This window comes from Impatiens glandulifera, chromosome 1, assembly GCF_907164915.1.
Source record: "Impatiens glandulifera chromosome 1, dImpGla2.1, whole genome shotgun sequence".
In the NCBI taxonomy this organism is placed as follows: domain Eukaryota; kingdom Viridiplantae; phylum Streptophyta; class Magnoliopsida; order Ericales; family Balsaminaceae; genus Impatiens; species Impatiens glandulifera.
The window spans coordinates 58,701,954-58,722,810 of record NC_061862.1 but is presented as its reverse complement, the minus strand read 5'-3'; the positions used below and the strand labels follow the sequence as shown (position 1 = coordinate 58,722,810).

General features: G+C 32.0%; 1 protein-coding gene across 1 annotated transcript; it reads right to left on the bottom strand.

Moving 5' to 3' along the window:
* Positions 1–734: 734 nt before the first annotated feature.
* Positions 735–8,062, bottom strand: LOC124914612 (aminoaldehyde dehydrogenase 2, peroxisomal). The gene is made up of 15 exons (XM_047455206.1): positions 7,887–8,062; positions 7,545–7,687; positions 7,158–7,238; positions 6,926–7,074; positions 5,908–6,000; positions 5,691–5,814; positions 4,697–4,762; positions 4,179–4,245; positions 3,118–3,194; positions 2,501–2,614; positions 1,909–1,986; positions 1,667–1,818; positions 1,524–1,584; positions 1,174–1,280; positions 735–1,036 (listed from the first exon to the last, which is right to left on the bottom strand). Exons 1-15 carry the CDS (start codon positions 7,993–7,995, stop codon positions 943–945), a joined length of 1,515 nt encoding a protein of 504 aa, XP_047311162.1. The 5' UTR covers positions 7,996–8,062; the 3' UTR covers positions 735–942.
* Between the last annotated feature and the right edge of the window lie 12,795 nt (positions 8,063–20,857).

The following is a 20,857-nucleotide window of genomic DNA, read 5'->3' as shown; positions in this document are numbered from 1 at the left end:
CCATTAGTAATATTAATCTGATTAATACTACCAAAAATATATATTTATTTCAAACTTAAAAGATTAGAATATATATATACCTTAATTAGAGTTATAAAAGATTAAATTATATATATAATACCTTAAAAGTGAGATTAATCTTTTTAGTATATATATTTACATTAATATTATATTTTCTAATTAATTTTCAATATAATATGAGAAATGATCTGGAATGAGTGATAAAATTTGAGAGAAAATTACTTGTACAATAAAAAATAAATTAATTTTATTTTTTTTCCATCTAATCCATTATCTCTCATTCCCTCCTCAATTTCTCACTACTCTAGTGGGTGGAGGAATATAAGGGGTCTCAACTGAATCTCCCGGTCGTTCTGAACCATTCATCCCTTTTAGTTTTTGCTCAAGTGAATCCACTCCGGTTTCCATCCATAGTATTTTGTTCTTTCAAGAACTGAGTGATCAATGTTATAACGCCGAGGGGATCGTTGTCAGTCTGATTCAGCATTTCTAACATGGTTGTGGTTGTAAGTTTTTTGGCTCTGATACCAACTTGTTAAGATATATGAAGAGTAAGATGTGAGAAAGAGAAATATTTGATCAGTCATTTCATATTCACTGAGGTATTCATAAATCCTATAAAGGATTTGATTCTGGATATTATCTGCATAAGTTTGTTAAAAGCTGGACAAAGTTTAAAATAGAAATAAAAGTGGCAATTGCACAAAAGGAGGTGAACATGCAAAAAGAAACATAACTTTTTTATTAGTAATCCATGGGGGTGAACAGAACAGAACAACAACAAAGGCTAAGGAAAACTCCTGGAACATTATTGAATCCATTACAACCAGAAATACAATAAAACTCATCCACAGTATCATTTGAATAGAAACCGAACCTTGAGATGGCTGACGTTGGAACATATAAGCTTTTATAACATCTCTAATACTTGGACAGAGGAGGCTGATACCAACCCCATGGTTCATCAGAGATGTATTCAGTAACCTGCTTTAAGGTCATGTAGTTCTCGAGTCCCCTACAAAGTGACACTTGAATATTTTACAAGTTCTTCTTTATGCAAAATATTTCATAAAACTTTCACAACTGTTTCTTTCTTTAGAGGACACTAGACATTGTTCAAAAATATTATTTCATCTCAAGTAATTAATTTACCATTCTCCTAATTCGCGCCCGAAGCCACTTCGCTTGTTGCCACCCCAAGGAGCTTGACAAAAACAAGGTTGTGAGCAGTTGACCCATACAATCCCTGCATTTAGAGCCTGAAAGGAACAACATAACAAGATATATCACAAACTACTTCTGGTATTACCCGCTATATATAAACACCAAAAGAATTCAAATATATTTTAGTTATTTAAATCAAATAATTCACTTTTTCATCAAACAATTCAGGTTATTTCCAAATAATCCTACATCAAACATGTTCTTAATAACAATGTAGAACATAAATATTTGTGACCAAGGACCCAAAACTTTTGGGATCACACCATCAAAAGATTTACCTTAGTGATTCTATTGCACCTTTCCAAATCCTTTGAAATGACAGCAGCCCCTAGACCATATCTGAGCAAAATCAATGGAAACTGTCAAACATGACCTCCTACGCATACGCCATCAAAGAGCTTAACTGGAAGAATATGCTTACTGAGTATCATTTGCAAGTTCAATGGCTTCATCTTCATTTCTGAATGTCTTCACACAAAGAACAGGGCCAAAGACCTCCTCCCTCCAGATTTGCATGGAAGTGCTTACATCAGTTATAATGGTGGGTTCTAGAAAGTACCCCTTCTTTAAGTGCTGTCAATCCATACACAAGTAATAAGATAGATGTACTAATTTTAATGCAAAACCAAAACAAGATAACTTTTAAGAACAATGGAAACATACCTCCGGACGAGTCCCACCACATAAGATGGTTGCACCTTCACTCTTAGCAGTTTCAATGAACTTCAATACCTTCTCGTACTAGAGTGCAAAAGAGTAGTGTTATCAAGTCAACTATACATTAATTAGATTAGTCATCAAAAACACCTAGACAAAATATCTTTCAATTAATGCTTGTGGACCTGTGGTGTCATGCATAATTATTAATAAATCATTTCAATTGAAAAGGCAAGGAGGTTGTTTTTAAATGTGATCAATAATGTAATTCTATCTAATCTAATGACTATTCTGATTTAGTTATCTCAATTATCTACTTTAGAAATAATTATCCTATTTTACTACTTATAGTTATCTACTATACATAATTATCTTTAATTGCTCTAATCTTCGGCCAGGTATCCTCATTTGATTGGTCCTTTAATTACCTAATATTTCTATGATTATTAGCTAGTTGAATTGTTCCAAAACAAAGGATAAGCAGGAGAGAAACAGGTGAAGAGATATCTTAATTGAGGTTGGGACATTGAAGAGCTCCCCAACCTTGATATGAAAGGGGAAAGAGAGATAAGAGAGTCGTGCAGTAGAAGTCGCTCACCTGGCCAGCACTAACAACTGGACCGAGTCTGCAACCTTCTTCCATGGGGTCCGAAATCTTAATCTTTTTGGTCCACTTCACAATCCTGTCCAGAAACTCTGCTGCTATACTTTCCTGTTAACATTTATTGTAAGTACCAAGAACAATTAAGAGGTTGTGTGATTGAGGTTCATGAGATAATTGGGTTTTTGAAAAGTGGATTTTGAGATGGAAATCAAATTTGGGATATTATAAAATTGGAGAAAGTAAAAATATTTACATAACTAGTGCTATTATACTGGTATAATAAATCCAATTTGGGATTTACCAATTCAGTGAGGCTTGATGGTTGAGTTCTTGAATGAACAAAGTTCTGTTTACGTGTTTTCAAAACTAGGTATAGAAAATTATTGTGTTATTAGAAATCATTAATGCCACAATTCTATTTACACAAACTTTAACATTATGATGTTATTTGAGTAACAAAGAATCAAGTAATAACGTTATGATGCTTATTGTATCTTCATGGAGTTCTTTTCAAAAAGAATGTTTTTTTCAATGTATAATCACAAATACTGATATGAGATAACACATTTGGAAAACATGAATGGTGTTTTGCATCTATCTTTTCCACTTACATGCACAATAAGGCGAGATGTTGCACTACAGATCTGTCCATTAGTCCAAAAGCAACCAAATATAGTCCATTCAGCAGCTGTTTCAAGTGATATTTGATAAAATAACAGAGTATTAGCATTGGTTTATTTTTTGTGAGCAAATGCCCATGCTTTCAATCATCTAATATGCTAATGGTATTATGGTAGAGACAAATCTAGTGGCTAACTGGAACAACAAAATAATCAACTTCCAAGGGCTTGTTTGATGAGCTGCATTTAAGATTATTACTGCAAGCTAAAGATTCGGGTGACTAATAGGATGAATTCCGATCAGAATTCCCCGGTATTTAATTCATAGAGCATGAAAACTTAAGCCCAAGGATAGATGGCGGTATTACAGGGGACTGTGAGATGGGGGTTTAAGATATTATTGTTTTGGTATGCATTTTCTTCATCTGGATTATGATAAAAGAAAATTCTACATTTATTATGTTTGTCAAAAATCACAATAATTTATAAAATAATTTGGATCATGATACTAAAAATAATGTAGATTAGGATTCAAAAAATATTATTTATACCAAATGAAGCCAAAAATCCCACTATTAGATCATGATCTATAAAAATCTTTATACTAAATGAAGAAAAAAGTAAACTATAATTTGGATCATGATCTAGAAAATAAAATGTTATAACAAACGAAAATATAAAATCATTTTTAATAATTTTGATTGTGGGAGATATTGTGACAAACAAGTTTTCAATTAGGATCACTTATTTAAGTGATAAAATGTTCTTTTTAAAAGATATTTAGTTAACAAATTCTTCAGAAAATGGGGACATTTAAGTTTTCACAGAAAAGGTTATTAGAAAGTAAAAAAAGTCTTCACAGAAGAATAAAATTAGTCCAGTCCATATTCTAAATCAATCAAACCAACTTGCATCCTACAAACTCCTAACAAGTTCATAAGAAACAAGGTGTTGATATTCTGAGCTGTTAATAAGAAATTGGATTCACATTTCTGCAAATCAAATGAGTCAAATTATATGCATGCAAGTAAAAGGCTTGCTAGGCCACTCACCCTTGTCAAGATCAACATCTTCAAAGACAACAATGGGACTTTTTCCTCCAAGCTCAAGTGTGACAGGCTGCCAAACAAACAGGGTATGCAACCTCAGAAGGATAAAATAAAATTACTATAAAAAAAGAGAAAAGATAAGATTTAGACACTACTTTGGCATGTAATACAGTGAAATTACAAAGCAAGTAGGATATGAAGTTTGAGAATGGATCTAAAGCATTCCCTGTAATAATATACTATATTGTGAGAATTTAAGAACTATTATCGGTATAAGAGTAGTGGGATTAGCCGTATCCAAATAGACGTTGCCGTCGTGTGTAACATAACATAGAGTTCTTTCCCATTTCATTCGTCATGAAAAAACAGTTACTAAGAGTAAGAGCTCTGATACCATGTGAGAATTTCAAGAGACAAGAAAGTGGGAAACCGGTTATTTTGTTTTTGATTGAGTAACTAAACTCTACCACTACATTAGTAATTTAACAGTACAATAACACATTAAATATATCTACATATACCTTGACAAGTTTAGATGCAGAAGCCATAATCTTACTTCCAGTTGCACTACTACCCGTAAAAGCAACCTATAAGGAGACAAAAAAACAGCATACTCTTAGTAATTTCAGTTTTTTGTTTAAATTTTCTAGTAGATATATCAAAACATTATGTTGTGTGATATTCCTCCTAAAAGAGAGAGCAAGACTTATATTAGTCATTCATGATAGGAGTGAGAGGAGTACAAGTACAGGGGTAAGGCAACCTATGCAGTTACATAGGACCCCTACCTTTATAGGCCCCCAATTTTTAATATTTAATAGTATTTTATTTTTCCCTTTCTTTTCTCCTTTAATATTAAATATATATTATACAATATATATATATATATAACTATTTTATCTCCTTTTTAATCTCTTATTTTAGTATTATAATATATTAATCATTATATCTCATTTTATATTATTAAAATTTAAAAAAATAATTTTTTTTACTATTTTAGGGGCCCAAAATTTAAATTAGTATTAGGCCCCAAATTCTGAGGGCCATCCCTGCAAGTACAAATTATTGAAATTTAGTTTTGACCTTTATAATAAAGACATCTTTAATGTGTCAAATCAATGTTTAACAATGTACAACTGTGTCATATAGTGGAACGTTCTTGATCTTAATTGGATGATACCTATCTCCAGGAGGCTTGGATTGGTTGGGAATTGAAGTCCAAAATTGGAAAGCATTTGACTCCCATTCCCATCATCATTTGGTGGACTATTGGCTAGAAAGAAACGGGAGGATTTTTCCAAGAAAGCACCGCACTAGCTGAGATCATAGGACTTCGTAAGGAGCTTAGAATGAATGAACTTTTAATTTTGTTTCCTTTGTATTGATGTTGCTCTAATTTTTCGCTTTCAATTTTTGCTTTCGTGTAATTTGTTTTGATTGTTGTCTCAACTACATATAAATGACCCTTCTTCAAAAAATAAAAAAGTATTCTGCATACATGTTATAAGAGCTAACCTTATCCACATTGGGATGAGAGGCTAAAGGAGCACCTGCTTCAGGGCCAAACCCTGTCAGCACATTAAGGATACCTGGGGGAAGGCCCACCTCTTTACACACTGCAGCCAACTCCAAGCAGGTTCTGTAGTCCAAAAAGAAATGAGCATATGGAAAAAATAATTAAAATTTGTACAAGCCAAACAAAGACCAAATAGTAAGTAGGTCATATACTTACATGGAAGCCAACTCAGATGGCTTGAGAATTGCAGCACAACCTGCAGCCAATGCAGGAGCAACTTTCCACGTGCCCATTAGTAGAGGGTAATTCCTTCCAGAACAAGAAGCAGTATTAACAGACAATTCAGGAGCCTACTTAACACTATGTCATGAGTAAATCATGAGGGTACACAATAACATGTATTGGGTAGAATGTAGGGTTATGCATGTTGAGGATATGGGTACACAAAACATGTATGGGGTGCAACCCTGGATACTACCTAAATAACTACCACAAGGTCACTTGTAACCAATGTAACTGTTAGTTAGGTGCATGCATTGAATAGTTAGGCCAAGTCCTATATAGAGTAAGGGAACAATTAGTTAGGTGCATGCATTGAATAGTTGAATGTCTAATTCCCTCATCATTCTAAGTCTCATCTCCTCCCTCTCTAGTTCTATACTTGTTACCCACTCATTCCACATGTAGTTAGAAATTTCATTTCACATCTTTTGTGAACCAAATGCCAAACACATGAAAATTGGAATAATGGAACAACAATTACTTTTTTCTACGAACACACTAGCCAACACGCATAACCGTGTGCAAGATATCAACTAAGCTACCCAGCTGGTCTATGCTTTTAAATAGAAATAAAAAAAACTTCTTGTGCATTGTGAACTCTTTGGAAACACCTCTTTCTGTCATATATCTCATCTGTATATGGAGATGTGGATCTAGATCATATCACGTTTGGAAACAAAACTTAATACAGATTCAGAAATTCAGAGACAAATTCATAAGTTTATTGGCGGTTTCTCATCTGGATCAGATTATCCAGAAACAATTAGTGTTTCCAATGGGCTCATTACAATTTCTGTTTCATTACTCCTAGATGAACATCTCAATTTATAAGGTCACCTAGGTAAGTTTGATACATTTTAAAGACAACAATCTCTAAACTTAAGAAGGGATATATATATGCAGGGAGATACTCAAACATAAAGCATAGAACATGTTTGGACAATTTAAATACCATGGTGTAATCAGGCCAACAACCCCGATGGGTTCCTTAACAACGTGACACTTAAATGTCTCCATTGGAAGAGAAACATGAGTCTTAGGCTTTGCGTCTAAGCCTTCAGCAAGGTCCGCGTAGTAATCAAAACATGCAGATACATCATCCTATCATCAAAAATGAATAAGCCATCACAAAACATACTTTATTTAACATGAAGTTTCTATGTGCAAAATAGCATCATCCATACTATATCCCATGCAGCTTCATCCAGAGGTTTTCCACAATCCATTGATTCAAGTTCTGCAAGTTCCGACTTTCTCTCTTTTATCTGAAAGCAATAGAGAGAAATACATACTCAAGACTCCAGGAAAATAGGAATAATCAAAAGATTTGACAAAAGTCATTTTTAAGAGTTAGAAGATTGCTATGAAATGTTTCATAAACTTGATCCAGCTTCACTTGTAGATTTTCACTTTAAATATCATAACTTGTAGGCAACTACATGCCTAAGCCAAGAATTCAAAACTTACAAATGATAATCAACTTGAAGAGATCTATCTATAAAGTCTGAAGTGATATAAACAAAACTAGAATTAGAATAAGAAATGGGGAGATATGAATGAAGAAGAAAAACCTTGAGAGCTATGGCACGTAGATATTTGGCCCTATGAGCCCCAGATGCGGATGCCCAGTCGTTGCCTTTGTTCCGGGAAAGAGCCCTTCGAGCGGCTTCCACAGCAAGATCCACATCTTCAGAAGTTGCAGCAGGAATGCTGCCTGAAACACAAAAAAGAACGAACCCATAAGCTTAAATTAAACCTATATATATATATATATATATATATATTTAGCATCACACTCTATGTAAGAAATGTTCACTTGAATCGGCCTGTACTGATGTTCTACTTATGAAAACAAGAACCCATTTTGTATCATACAGTGAGACAGAGAGGGGAAAAGAAGGAGAGTGAGAGACCTATTATCAATTCAGTAGCAGGATTGGTAATAGGAATACGATTCTTTAGGAGAGGCTCTCTCCACTCGCCATCGATGAACAGCTGACGGGAAGGCACCGGGATTGACATCTCTTTCTCTCTCTGTGATGGACTCTTTTTCCTTTACTTTTTGGACTTTCTGCAAAAGTAAGTTGAGAGATCAGTCGATAGTGCCATATGGAGTATGGGCGGGCATAGGGCGGTGCACTTGGAGTGCCGTATGGAATGGAAAAATGGTTCGGTGTGACAGAATATTTAATTAGTTCATAAATTGAGTTATATAATTTTTGAGAAGTATGTGTAGAATGATTTTTTTATTATTGTTAAATTAAGAAATTAAAAATACCAAATAAAGTAATAAAATAGTCATTGAAGATTTGTTGATTATTGTGAAGTTGACGTGTAACGAATCTCGGTGATTTACTAAAATGATATTTTGTTGGGAATAATACATTTTTTTATTTTATATTAAGTTAACAAATATTTTTTAATAAGATTTTTAGTTGGTGGTGTATTTGTTTAACTCCTAGCCATGTGTGTCTTGTCCACCAATGATTGTGTTTGGTATCAAATTAATTTTAGATTTTTTTATTTTGTAAATAAAATGTTTTTCATTTAAATTAAAAAGAAGATGGAAGAAAATAAACTTGGTTAAACTTAGGTACTATGGTTAAACTTAGTATTATCAATGGGTTCATTTAGTCTTATGTTATAAAGGGGTTGGAGTTTTTATTTTTAACAAATTTATTTATTAATTAAATAAATAATAAAATATTTCATTTTCTTAGTTTTATAAAAAATTGTTTGGCAATTTCTTAATTAAAAATTATTAATTTAATTCACACACTTAAAATGATACTAACACGAATGTGGGATAATATTTTTTATTGATAATAATAACAGAAAAACTAGTGTCTATATTATGATAAATAAAAATATAATTTATTGTTAGAAAAATATTTTCTCTACACAATATATATAGTTGCGCAATTTTACAACAAAAAAATAATATAACAAGAAAATGTCTTATTTATATTTGCTTAGTTGATGCTCAATTTGATTTTTTTGAAGGTTTGAAATCAAGAGACACGTTTTTCTTTAATATTATTTTCATACAAATTTAAAAACAAATATCTTCAAAATATATTTTATTAAATAAATTAATTAAGAAAATTTTGTTTGTAAAGTTTTTGTATGACTTATAACAATGTTTACAATAATAATATGAAAATTTTGATCATATTTTGATTTTAACTGAAAAGTCAATGAAGGTGACAATTGTGTATATTATGAAGACAATAAAAATGGTCATTTCATTACATATCTTTATACAATATCTTTATCATTGGAATTACGATAAAAATGATTAAATCCACTACGGATGTGAGTACGTAGCACTAAAAGAGGTATCATGTCATTATCAAATGAAAAAGTTGATAAGAAAGACTTTATGTCTACAAGTGAATATGTTTACACTTAAAATTATGTCTACAAGTGAAAATCTTCTAACAAAATTATGATTGATAGATTAAATTATATAAACTATATTCATAATTTTTTGACATATGTCAATTTCTTTTTTGTGAAATATGTAATAATTTACATGAAGGCATTATAGTTCAAAGACATTTTGTCTACTAGTTAGTCAAGTAAACAATATTTTTTTACGAAAGAATGTATGAATGACTGTTTATTAGAAAATATTTCAAGATTGTCTAAAAGGAAAATTCTTATTATTGTGATATTAATTTGAAAATGGACAAACTTAGAGTCAATGATAAGTCTTGACATACACGTCTTAAACATAATGTCATTAGACTATACTCTCTAATATTGTGGATCCACTACCAAAGTATTGAATAGAGAGTTAGTTTGAAAATCTTTTAAATACATGAGCTTATTATAAGTTGGTAAGAAGGAAAACTCAACCTATGCAAACTAAAGATCCCAAGAATTATGTTCAATGGGATAACTTAATCGTACTGACTTGGAAGATTATTGTTGAGCATTAATCCTATAACGAAACAATATATATTTTGACGATAATAAACATATCGTTTTTAATGATTCTTTGTGAGTAAAAAGACCACTTATGTGAGGGAGAAGGGGGGTCGCTTTGAAAGAATTGCAAAACACAATTCTAGACCCTCACTAAACTAGACACGTGTTTCATGACCAAAACGGACACAACCATGAGAGTTTGATATGTATTAGGAAAAAATTTATGTGAAAGTTTATAATCGTTTACACACTAGTTCAAGGAAATCGAGTATATTAATCAACTAGTAAAGTTATATACTTTCATAAGAGAATGTTTAAAAGGTTACTCATACCTATCCTATGTAGGATTCAACTATTGAGCCTTTCATCGGGTTAATTTTTCAATTTCCATTAGTATGGGGGATTGTTGAAATTTTTACACTAAATCTATAAATTTCATTAATGAATGAAAATTAAAATATGGGTAATAAAATAAAATCAAATTCACATGATATTCAAACATGAATTAAATGGTGAAATTTGATTCAAATGTATAATTTGAATTAATTAATTAAATTAACTGATTTAAAATGTTTTGATAAACAATTAAAAAAATGTTGTTAATTTCTAGTGAGTTTATTATTATCAATTGTTTTGATAATTTAATAATATTATTAACAATTGAAAAATCATGTGACGTGGTATTATAAAATAAATGTCTTAATTAATTTTGGCAAGAAATTACCTTAACTAAGAGGAAATTTTGAGGCAAATGAAGAGGCAAGCAAGCCAACCCATTGGATCAATTGATGATTTTAATTAACAATTTATTATTTCAACCATATAAGTATAAATTATATCCCACACCATCTATTGTACTTATCATATCATCTTATCATTTCTCACTCTATAATTCTAAGAGTTCTTTTCTCTAGAATTTCAAAATCCCTCTTCTTATTTTGTGAGTGTTCTTCGAGTTCTTGACTTGTCATATTTCTATTGAAACATGATGATCGATTCATGTACTTTGTCAAGTTTGCTGAGTAGTGATTTCAGTGCTAAATTACTACTAGATTCGTTGTACCCTATGAGATATTCATCTGTGATAAACTTCAGGACAAGGGGAGACGGTGAAACTGTTTTTAGGGAAATGTTCATAGCACATACCACGAATCAACTTCTCAAATTGGTAATTTTGTTCTTTGTATATTCTAATTTATATAATTTATTTGTAACATCATTATATATATTGTAATTTAAAGACAAGAATATTAACAAGTACAAGAAATCTTGCATTGTTCTTCCTACACCAAGATCAAATATCAAACCCTTTTGTATATGGATGGTCTGCCTCATCCAAATATAGTTACAATTTCGAAGTTGATTTAGCTATAACATTGGTTTTCTACTATTGCTACTGTTTTTCCAATCGATGTCTAATATTTTTCTCAGTTTCTTGCACAAACATAAGAATTTGTTGCATCCAAAATAGGAACATCTCAGTGAAATAGAACTTGAAGAAACAAATAGTAATGGAAGAATCTTTAGACACATACAATCTCTTATAATCATCATACATATCTTCTATAACTTGTTTTACACTATCATATAAGCTTCCTCTAATATTTTTTTGATAATATGAGACACCATTTGATTTGACATACTTGCTATCACAAATTTCATTTGTGACATGATAAAAACATTCCAAATAATTACACAAATTATTTGCATTATTCAAATCTCACTAGAAAGTACATTATGACCATCTTCCTTCAAAGTCAATTTCTTATCACCATGTTTCTCAGCATAATTGAAAAATTGATGAGAAAATCATATTGTCCTATTTGGAAATACATGAAACTAGAGTGGAGTTGGAGTTAACGAACACATATTATTAAATTTGTTAATATATTCAGAACATTATTTGATATATATCAACACTCACATAAGATATTATAAAAAAATATAGTTTTTAATTAAATTAAAAAAAATCGTTCAAACCCAGTTAAGCTCTAGAGTTTCACCTGTTATTTTTTTGGCACAATTAGAATCTCACATCAAAAAATGATGGGAGTGAGAAGTTTCTTAGTATATAAAAGAAACTCTCCTCGCAATTAGAATCCCATATCGGAAGATGATGGGAGTGGAGAAAATTTCTTAGTCTATAAAATAAACTCCCTCTCTTTGATTTTTTGGCACTCAATACTTGTATCTCTTATTCTATATTAATTGATAGTCTTAGTACTCGGAGACGTATGTAACATTTGATCGAACTTTGTTATCAAATTCTTAGTGTGTCATTTTTTACGTTTCTTCTTTATTCTGTCAGTTTTACCCAACAAGTGGTATTAGAGCTAAAAGTTCGTCCTTGGAATGGCGACTGAGTCTTCAAAAGGGGCATCAACTCCTTCGTCATCCTGGACAAGGATCCCGATGTCGAATTTGAAGTTTGCGGTGGAATATTTGATGGAACTTGGCATTTCGACATGTGACAAGATGAGGTTCTAGATTGTCTTTTTCAACAAGGTCTAAATGTTGCTATTGAGATTAGAAACCCGGATGATATATAAAAAAAGATTAGAGTATCATGAATTGATTGGCGTGCGAAACAATTTGATCGTGCATGTCTAGAGAGAAGTATGTCGTGAAGAACGAAACTTCTACACAGAAACTATGGCAAGCATTGGAGGACAGATTTATGAAGAAGAGTGGTCAAAATAAGCTCCTAATAAAAAATTGATTGTTCCGATTTGATTATCAGTCAAGTATCACCATGAATGAACACATTACTAAGTTTAATCAATTAGTAGCAGATCTTTTAAATCTTGATGTGAAATTTGATGATGAAGATATGGCTTTGATGTTGTTATCGTCACTTCCTGATGAATTTGAACATTTTGAAACAACGTTATTTTATGGGAATGAAAATTTATATATTGATGTTGTAAGTTCTTCTTTATAAAGTCACGAATTGAGAAAGTAGGACAAAATAAAAAATAAAATAGCTACAATAAATGAAACATTGATGCTCATGGGCCATCATCAAAGCAAATCAAAAGGAGAAGAAGAAAGATCCAAAAGTAGAGTTTCCAAAGATGAATGTGCTTTCTGTTGTGAGAAAGAACATTGGAAGATTAACTGCCCAAAGTTGAAGAAGAAAGAGAAATATTTTGAAGATGCAAATGTTGAAGCAGAAAACAGAGGTGATGCAAATTAGAATTCTCTTTTTGTCGATATCACACACAACATCACATCTTGATGCGTGGATATTGGACTCAGTCTACACTTATCATATGACACTAGTTCGAAAGTAGTTATTTGATTTTAAAGAACTAGATAGTGGAGTTGTTTACATGGGAGATGTCAATACATGTAAAATAAAAGAGATATGTTCAATCAAGCTGAAAAATGATGACAGATCCACCAAAATTATCAAAGACGTTCGATACATACCGAATATAAAAAAGAATCTCATTTCCTTGGGGGGCTTGGAGTCAAAAAGCCTACAAGTGAGAATAGAAAATGCAATTCTTAAGGTAATCTCTGGAGTGCTAGTGTTGTTGAAAGCCATTAGGAAAAGTAATAATTTGTATTACTATGAAGGTAGTATAGTTAATGGGATAACAACTGTATCAACTTCCGGGAGTCGTAAGGAATTAGAGGCAACAAAACTATGGTATATGCCATTGGGACGTTCTGATGAAAAATCTATGCAAACTCTTGTCAAGAAAGAATTTCTTAAAGGTACACAAGTTTGTAAATTAGATTTTTGTGAATATTGTGTTTTGGAAAAACAAAGGCGAGTAAAATCTAGCACTACTATCCATAACACCAAAGGTATTTTGGACTATGTGCACTCAGGTGTCTAGGGACCTACTAAGACCCCATCTCTTGGAGGTAAACAATATTTTGTTACTTTTGTTGATAATTTTTCTAGAAAAGTATGGGTGTTTACTATGAAGAACAAAGATGAAGTATTTAAGATTTTTCTCAAATGGAAAACGAAATAGGAAGAAATATCAAAATTCTCCAAACTAATAACGGTGGAGAATACAATAATGATTCATTCCAGAAGTTATGTCAAGAGTGTGGCTAAGGGTGTTCATCGGTTCGGTTTCGGGTTATTCGAATTCCTCAATTCGGTTTCTTCGAATTTTTTATTTTTTTCGCCAATTCGAAAACCGAACCGAATTCGAATAAATTCTAATTAAACCGAACTGAATTAATTTGAATTCAACCCGAATTCAATTTTCTTTTATTTTGAACTCAAAATAAAATCTACAAACCAAGAATTGAACCAGGGATCTATACTATGGTAGGGTACTATTCTACCACTAGACTACTAGTGTTTTTGTTTCTTTTTTCTTTTATTATAAATCTTTATTCAAAATATTCTAGTTTGATTATTTAGAACTTATTCTTAAGTTAAGTTTGGAAGAATAAATAATTAAAAAATGAATTCGGTTTTCGGTTTGGTTTTCGAGTTGAAACCCAAACTCGAAAACCAATTCGAAAACCGTATTTGAATTTGAATTGGTTTGAAATTCGATTCGAAAACCGAAAATGAAATTCGAATTCGATTTATTCGAATTCGGTGAATTTGAATTCGGTCGGATATTCGGTTCAGACCAAATCTTGAACACCCCTAAGTGTGGCATAGTTCGACACTTCACAGTTAGAAAAATACCACAACAAAATATAGAGTATCGAAACGTATGAACAGAACATTGTGGATAAAGTTTGGTGTATGTTGTCTGATGCTGAGTTAGACAATAAATTTTGGGCTGAAGTTATGGCATATGCTCAACATTTGGTAAAATCTACTACCATCATTTGCATTTGGTGGCGAACTCCATTAGAGGTATGGTCTGGAAAACCTGCAACTGATTTTTGATTATGTACATATTTTTGGTTCTACATCATATTATCATGTGGTTTAATCAAAGTTAAATCCACGAGGAAATAAGTCTCTCTTTATGGAATTTACTAATAGAGTTAAAAGATATCATGTCACGTCCTAAAATCACATTTTTCTTGACCGAGGAATCTGCGGTCTTGACTGAGATCTACGACCGTGGATGATGGCACCCAGGGCCGAGTGGTCCGACCGAAGATTCCGCAAACAAGGAATTCTAAGGCAAGTACTTTTCTATACGCTTTCTAAAACCCACACAGTGCTATTTATCATGTATTTTATATAAATGATGCATATGGTTTCAAAGCATATTTTCATTGCAAGTCCATGGTTTTCTAAAGAAGGATGGTTTTGAGTTAAGGGCTATGGAATCTAAGAGATAATCATGGAGGAATTGACGGATACGAGAGGATGACCACGCAGGATGAGCTCTGGTGGTCCGATGCTCTCAAATATGGCTGGAGAATTGACGAAGGGATGCCCACCCCGGAGGATCAGCTCTCTGGGCTAAGGACCCGAATATGTGCTCAGTATGTAACTATACATGATTGATTGATGAGATACCCTTAAAAACCCTCATGGATGCGATGGCTTAAATAGTTTTCTTATAAATGCTTGCTGGGTCCGTAGACTCACTATGCTTGTGTGGTGTAGGAATCCAGCCAGCGGATTTTATGACAGGTGAAGGAAGAGTTGGAGCGGAAGCGTGGTGTTGGAGATGTGTGTGGAAGGAGGGACCGAGACCGTAGGACCGTATTTTCTATCAACCTTTTCAATGATCGGGTCAGATAGGCACCCTAGCGTTTCCGCATTTATGTCTGAAATTGCCTTGATTTAGGTGCATGAAAGTAGGAATTTAGGGCGTAACAACTTGGTATCAGAGCAACGGTTCCGAACCTTTGTACTTTCACACATATGCTCCTGCAGATGCACCTCCAAGGCCTTCATGTCTGTAAATTGTTTTTAAATGATGTTTTGCATGACATGAAATCGTTTTTCATAAAGGTTGGAAATAATGTTTTTCATGAAACCATTTTTCACAAACACACTCTTTTTACTGCCTTTTATTATCAAATTTCGGGGACGAAATTCATTATAAGGGGGGTAGTTTGTCACGTCCTAAAATCACGTTTTTCTTGACCGAGGAATCTGCGGTCTTGACTGAGATCTACGACCGTGGATGATGGCACCCAGGGCCGAGTGGTCCGACCGAAGATTCCGCAAACAAGGAATTCTAAGGCAAGTACTTTTCTATACGCTTTCTAAAACCCACACAGTGCTATTTATCATGTATTTTATATAAATGATGCATATGGTTTCAAAGCATGTTTTCATTGCAAGTCCATGGTTTTCTAAAGAAGGATGGTTTTGAGTTAAGGGCTATGGAATCTAAGAGATAATCATGGAGGAATTGACGGATACGAGAGGATGGCCACGCAGGATGAGCTCTGGTGGTCCGATGCTCTCAAATATGGCTGGAGGAATTGACGAAGGGATGCCCACCCCGGAGGATCAGCTCTCCGGGCTAAGGACCCGAATATGTGCTCAGTATGCAACTATACATGATTGATTGATGAGATACCCTTAAAAACCCTCATGGATGCAATGGCTTAAATGGTTTTCTTATAAATGCTTGCTGGGTCCGTAGACTCACTATGCTTGTGTGGTGTAGGAATCCAGCCAGCGGATTTTATGACAGGTGAAGGAAGAGTTGGAGCGGAAGCGTGGTGTTAGAGATGTGTGTGGAAGGAGGGACCGAGACCGTAGGACCGTATTTTCTATCAACCTTTTCAATGATCGGGTCAGATAGGCACCCTAGCGTTTCCGCATTTATGTCCAAAATTGCCTTGATTTAGGTGCATGAAAGTAGGAATTTAGGGCGTAACATATCAACTCTGGTGTTTGGATGCAAAGAAAATATTTATCAGTAGAGATGTTACTTTTAACGATTATTCAGTATTGAATAAGGTAACACAAACAAGATTGATTGTACTCCGTAATAGGTAGAGTTTGAGCAAATAAAGATAAGTCCAACTATAAGTGACTCTCCGATGATAGACGAATAGTCAAATGAGGAAGAGATTCCGACCCAAGAACCTTCACAACGATGTGAATCAATTGTTGTGAACAGACCAAGACGAGTTATTCAAAAACCAGTTCAGTTTGTTGACATGACAGCCTATGCACTTCTAGTCGTAGATGATGTTCCATCCACTTTTTCAGATGTCAGTCTAAGTACTGAAAATGGACAAAGGAAAGGTGCTATGGAAAATGAGATGCAATATCTTCAGAAAAATGAGATATGCAAGTTGACACATCTACTAAAAGGGAAGATGGATATTGGTTGTAAATGGATATTTGCTAAGAAAGAAGGATTTCTAGAAAAATTTGATGTTCGCTACAAGGAAAAATTGGTAGCTAAAGATTACGCTCAAAAGGAAGGAGTTGATTATAATGAGGTATTTTCGCCTATTGTTAAAAACTCTTACATTAGAATTTTGTTTTCCTTGGTACCTCAAATGAAATTGGAGCTAGATCAACTAGATGTGAAGACCGCATTTTTACACGGTCATTTGAATGAGGAAATCTACATGTCTCAACCTGATGGATTCAAAGTTACTGATAAAGAAAATTGAGTTTGCAAGTAAAACAAATCATTGTACGGGTTGAAACAATCGCCGAGACAATGGTACACGCGACTTGACAAGTTTATGATGGACCACAAGTACACAAGAAACATATTCGATTCCTGTGTGTATTTGCGCAAATTGCAAGATAATTCTTATATCTATCTATTCTTGTACATTAATGATATGTTGATAGTATCATAGAGCCAATATAAAATTGACAAATTGAAGGCTGAATTGAGTAAAGAGGTCGAGATGAAATACATGGGAAAAACCAAATCTAAAAATTGTTTAGATTTGGTAAATATTTTCCGCGTTGAAATCACTTAAGAACTATTTTTTAATAAGAAGATTTGTATTGGATATTGTGCCAATGTGAAGATTTGTTGTTTTTTTGTCACAATTAAAATTTCACATCGAAAGATGATGGGAGTGAGAGAAGTTTTCTTAGTATATAAAATAAACTCTCCTCATAATTAGAATCTTACATCAGAAAATAATGGGAGTGGGGAAGTTTTTTAGTCTATAAAAGAAACTCTTCACCCTTTTGATTTTTTGGCACCCATAATTATATTTCTTCTTTCTTATTAATTGATAGTCTTATTGCTCAGAGACGTAGGCAATATTTGGCCGAACTCCATTATCAAATTCTTAATTCTTTCCTACGTTTAGTCTATTAATTTTTTCTAACACCACATAGTTGGCACACCCAAAGCAATGTGCTTCTTGTACTCAATGTTGTCAAGTAAATATATGTCTTCGAAATCCTGGTAGAAGGCATTCTAATATATTTTATGGTTGTCCTCACATTATATACATATTCATTCATTATTTTCAATTCATCTTTCACACTCAAATTCAAAATAGGTGTTAAACATGCAATTCGGTCAATTTATGAATTTTCTTTTTCAAATACAAAATTGTTATACATTTGAAGTTGTATGGTCAATAATGCTTCAGTGTAGCAATTTATAAATCAATTCATCAATATCAATGCTTAATTTTATGACTAGATATTGGACAAACATGCTGTGCATATTCAAGTCATTATCAATAAAATTGGCAGTTAGGCACATATAACATTCATTCTAGCTATTTGAAGTCTATGTATAAATGGTCACTTGCATTTTAATCAACTGACTTCAATTTTTTTTCTTCCAATACAGTATAACAGTCCCTAACAATAGTAGTCCCTAATAATAATAATAGTCTCATATAAGTCCAACTTATTAAGTAATGAAACCCCTTATCCTTTACAAATCTAAAAGGGAACTCATCTACTATGATTATATATATATATATATATATATATATATATATATATATATATATATATATATAAGAAAAAACATTTTTAACCGTTGTTTGATCAAATTTCCAAACATGTGAACTAGCTTTTACTTACCATTTAAATCCTTTTTGTTTTGAGAGTTGTTTGGACACATGGGAATATGCTGCCTCAGAGATGTTGTGTCATTTTTGATTGGATCCGCATAGTAGACATGGGTGCAATACAAACGCCTAGCCCTTTGAACTTCATTGTCTTTGTCAATATAAGTTTCAAAAGGCTCCCATACCATTGAATGTTTCTTCCGATAACCAACACCACCGACCTCCTTGGCTGATGGAGTTAGATTTGGACTATCCTTTCCTATACCGAGATTCTTTGTTGGTGAAGATTAGAAGACACGTAGATGATGAGGGAAAACGAGAGAGTTGCGAGATCCTAGTAAGGAAAAGAACGATGGAGACAATGGTTTTAGTACAAATAATTGATTAATTTAAAAGCTTTTGACTTATTGGTTCTCATTTAGACCCGATTAACCGGTAAAATGATTAATCGATCAGTTCAACGTGCCTAGATGCGGTTAGATATTGAGATTGTATTGAGCTCTGATTACTGGCGATTTTTTAACTGTTCAGTAGGTAATTATGATCTCATTGATATTTTCCGATAAATTATATAACATTGTTAAGAAATATTTTTAAATGAATGATATTAATTTTTTCAGAAATTGGATTCACAAAATTTAAAATTTATAAAAATACTAATAAAATCTTTTGAAGTCAAAAATCAAATTCTATACACGCCAATACGCCACTATAATTCCAACAAAAGAGTTGCACTTGCTAAACACACAATCATAAGCTAATGTCTTAATGGGCCTCAAACATATTATTAGTCCACTTATGTAATTTTATGATTAAAGTCAATTTTGTTGTCATTAATCAAGCACAGAAATCCAAATGTTATTGTTAATAAACTTTGTTAAATTCTAAATTTTTTACTTAGTGGAAGATCTCAAATTTATTTTAGACCTAAAATTATAGCATGAGTATAATTTCTGACATGTATAATATATGCTTTATACATGATGTATCATCTCTACAAAATGATTTTATTTGTTGTTCACCCTTGTTTCTTCTTTCTTCTGAATCATCCCAAATCTAAAAACATTTGCTTGCAGACCCACACACTGAATATCCTTATAAGTAAGGTAATCAAAATGGAGATTTTATATAAAATCAATTAGATTCGTAAAATCAGAGTTACTTAATTCGAAAATTTTATTTTTACATAATATTATTTATATATATAATAAGAAGTTTCATAGATTATTTTTAAAAAATATATATAATTAATTAAAATTTAATAAATAATAAATCACATTATAAAAAAGTTATATTTATAAAATTAATTACATTAATTCATTTATTTAAATAAATAATATATTTTTAAATTTATAAATATAATTCATTTTTTTTTTATAAAATAGTAAAATCGAAATTATTTATAATTTGTAAAATTTAATATCGTAAATTTAAAATTTTAAGATTTTGACTTATTCAAAATTTACCTAAATCAAACTCGTTAAATTATTATAAATTATAAAATCGTAAGATTTTAAATATTAACTTAAGATTTTAACAAATAATTTATGTCCGTTTCGAACACTAATTTGAATAACATAGAAAAACAAAAGAATAATAATTTGTATTGATTTTGAGGAGATAATATTTTTTTTAGTGAATATATATATATATAATATATATATATATAATATTTTGATTAATGAATTGAGTGATTTGATAAACGGGAGAATGAGTAAGATGATGTTTGAGTGATTTAAGTTATTTAAACCACTCAAACCAAATCGCCCTGTCCAATTCAAATCCTACCTCTCATGTCACAGTTTGTAGGGACGTGTCACCTTATTTTCAAGGTTCTGAAAACCGTTTCGATCATCAACTCGATTTTTTGGACAAACTTTGGTCCGACCGGTATAAACGGTTAAACCACTAGTTGAACCGGATTTTTTTTAAAAATAAATTTAAATTTATCGGTGCATAAATTATATATATAATCACTTAAACATATAAAAAATAATCAAATATATGTTAATAATTTGTGAATTAAATTAATATCACA

Bases quoted from the DNA above. Each gene is read 5' to 3' on its own strand.
- LOC124914612 (XM_047455206.1), bottom strand. From the start codon at position 7,995: ATGTCAATCCCGGTGCCTTCCCGTCAGCTGTTCATCGATGGCGAGTGG. The intron at 1,819-1,908 runs GTATGTTTCCAT...ATGGATTGACAG, and splicing joins GTGGTGGGACTCGTCCGGAG to CACTTAAAGAAGGGGTACTT. The intron at 1,037-1,173 runs GTAAATTAATTA...GTCACTTTGTAG, and splicing joins GGGCGCGAATTAGGAGAATG to GGGACTCGAGAACTACATGA.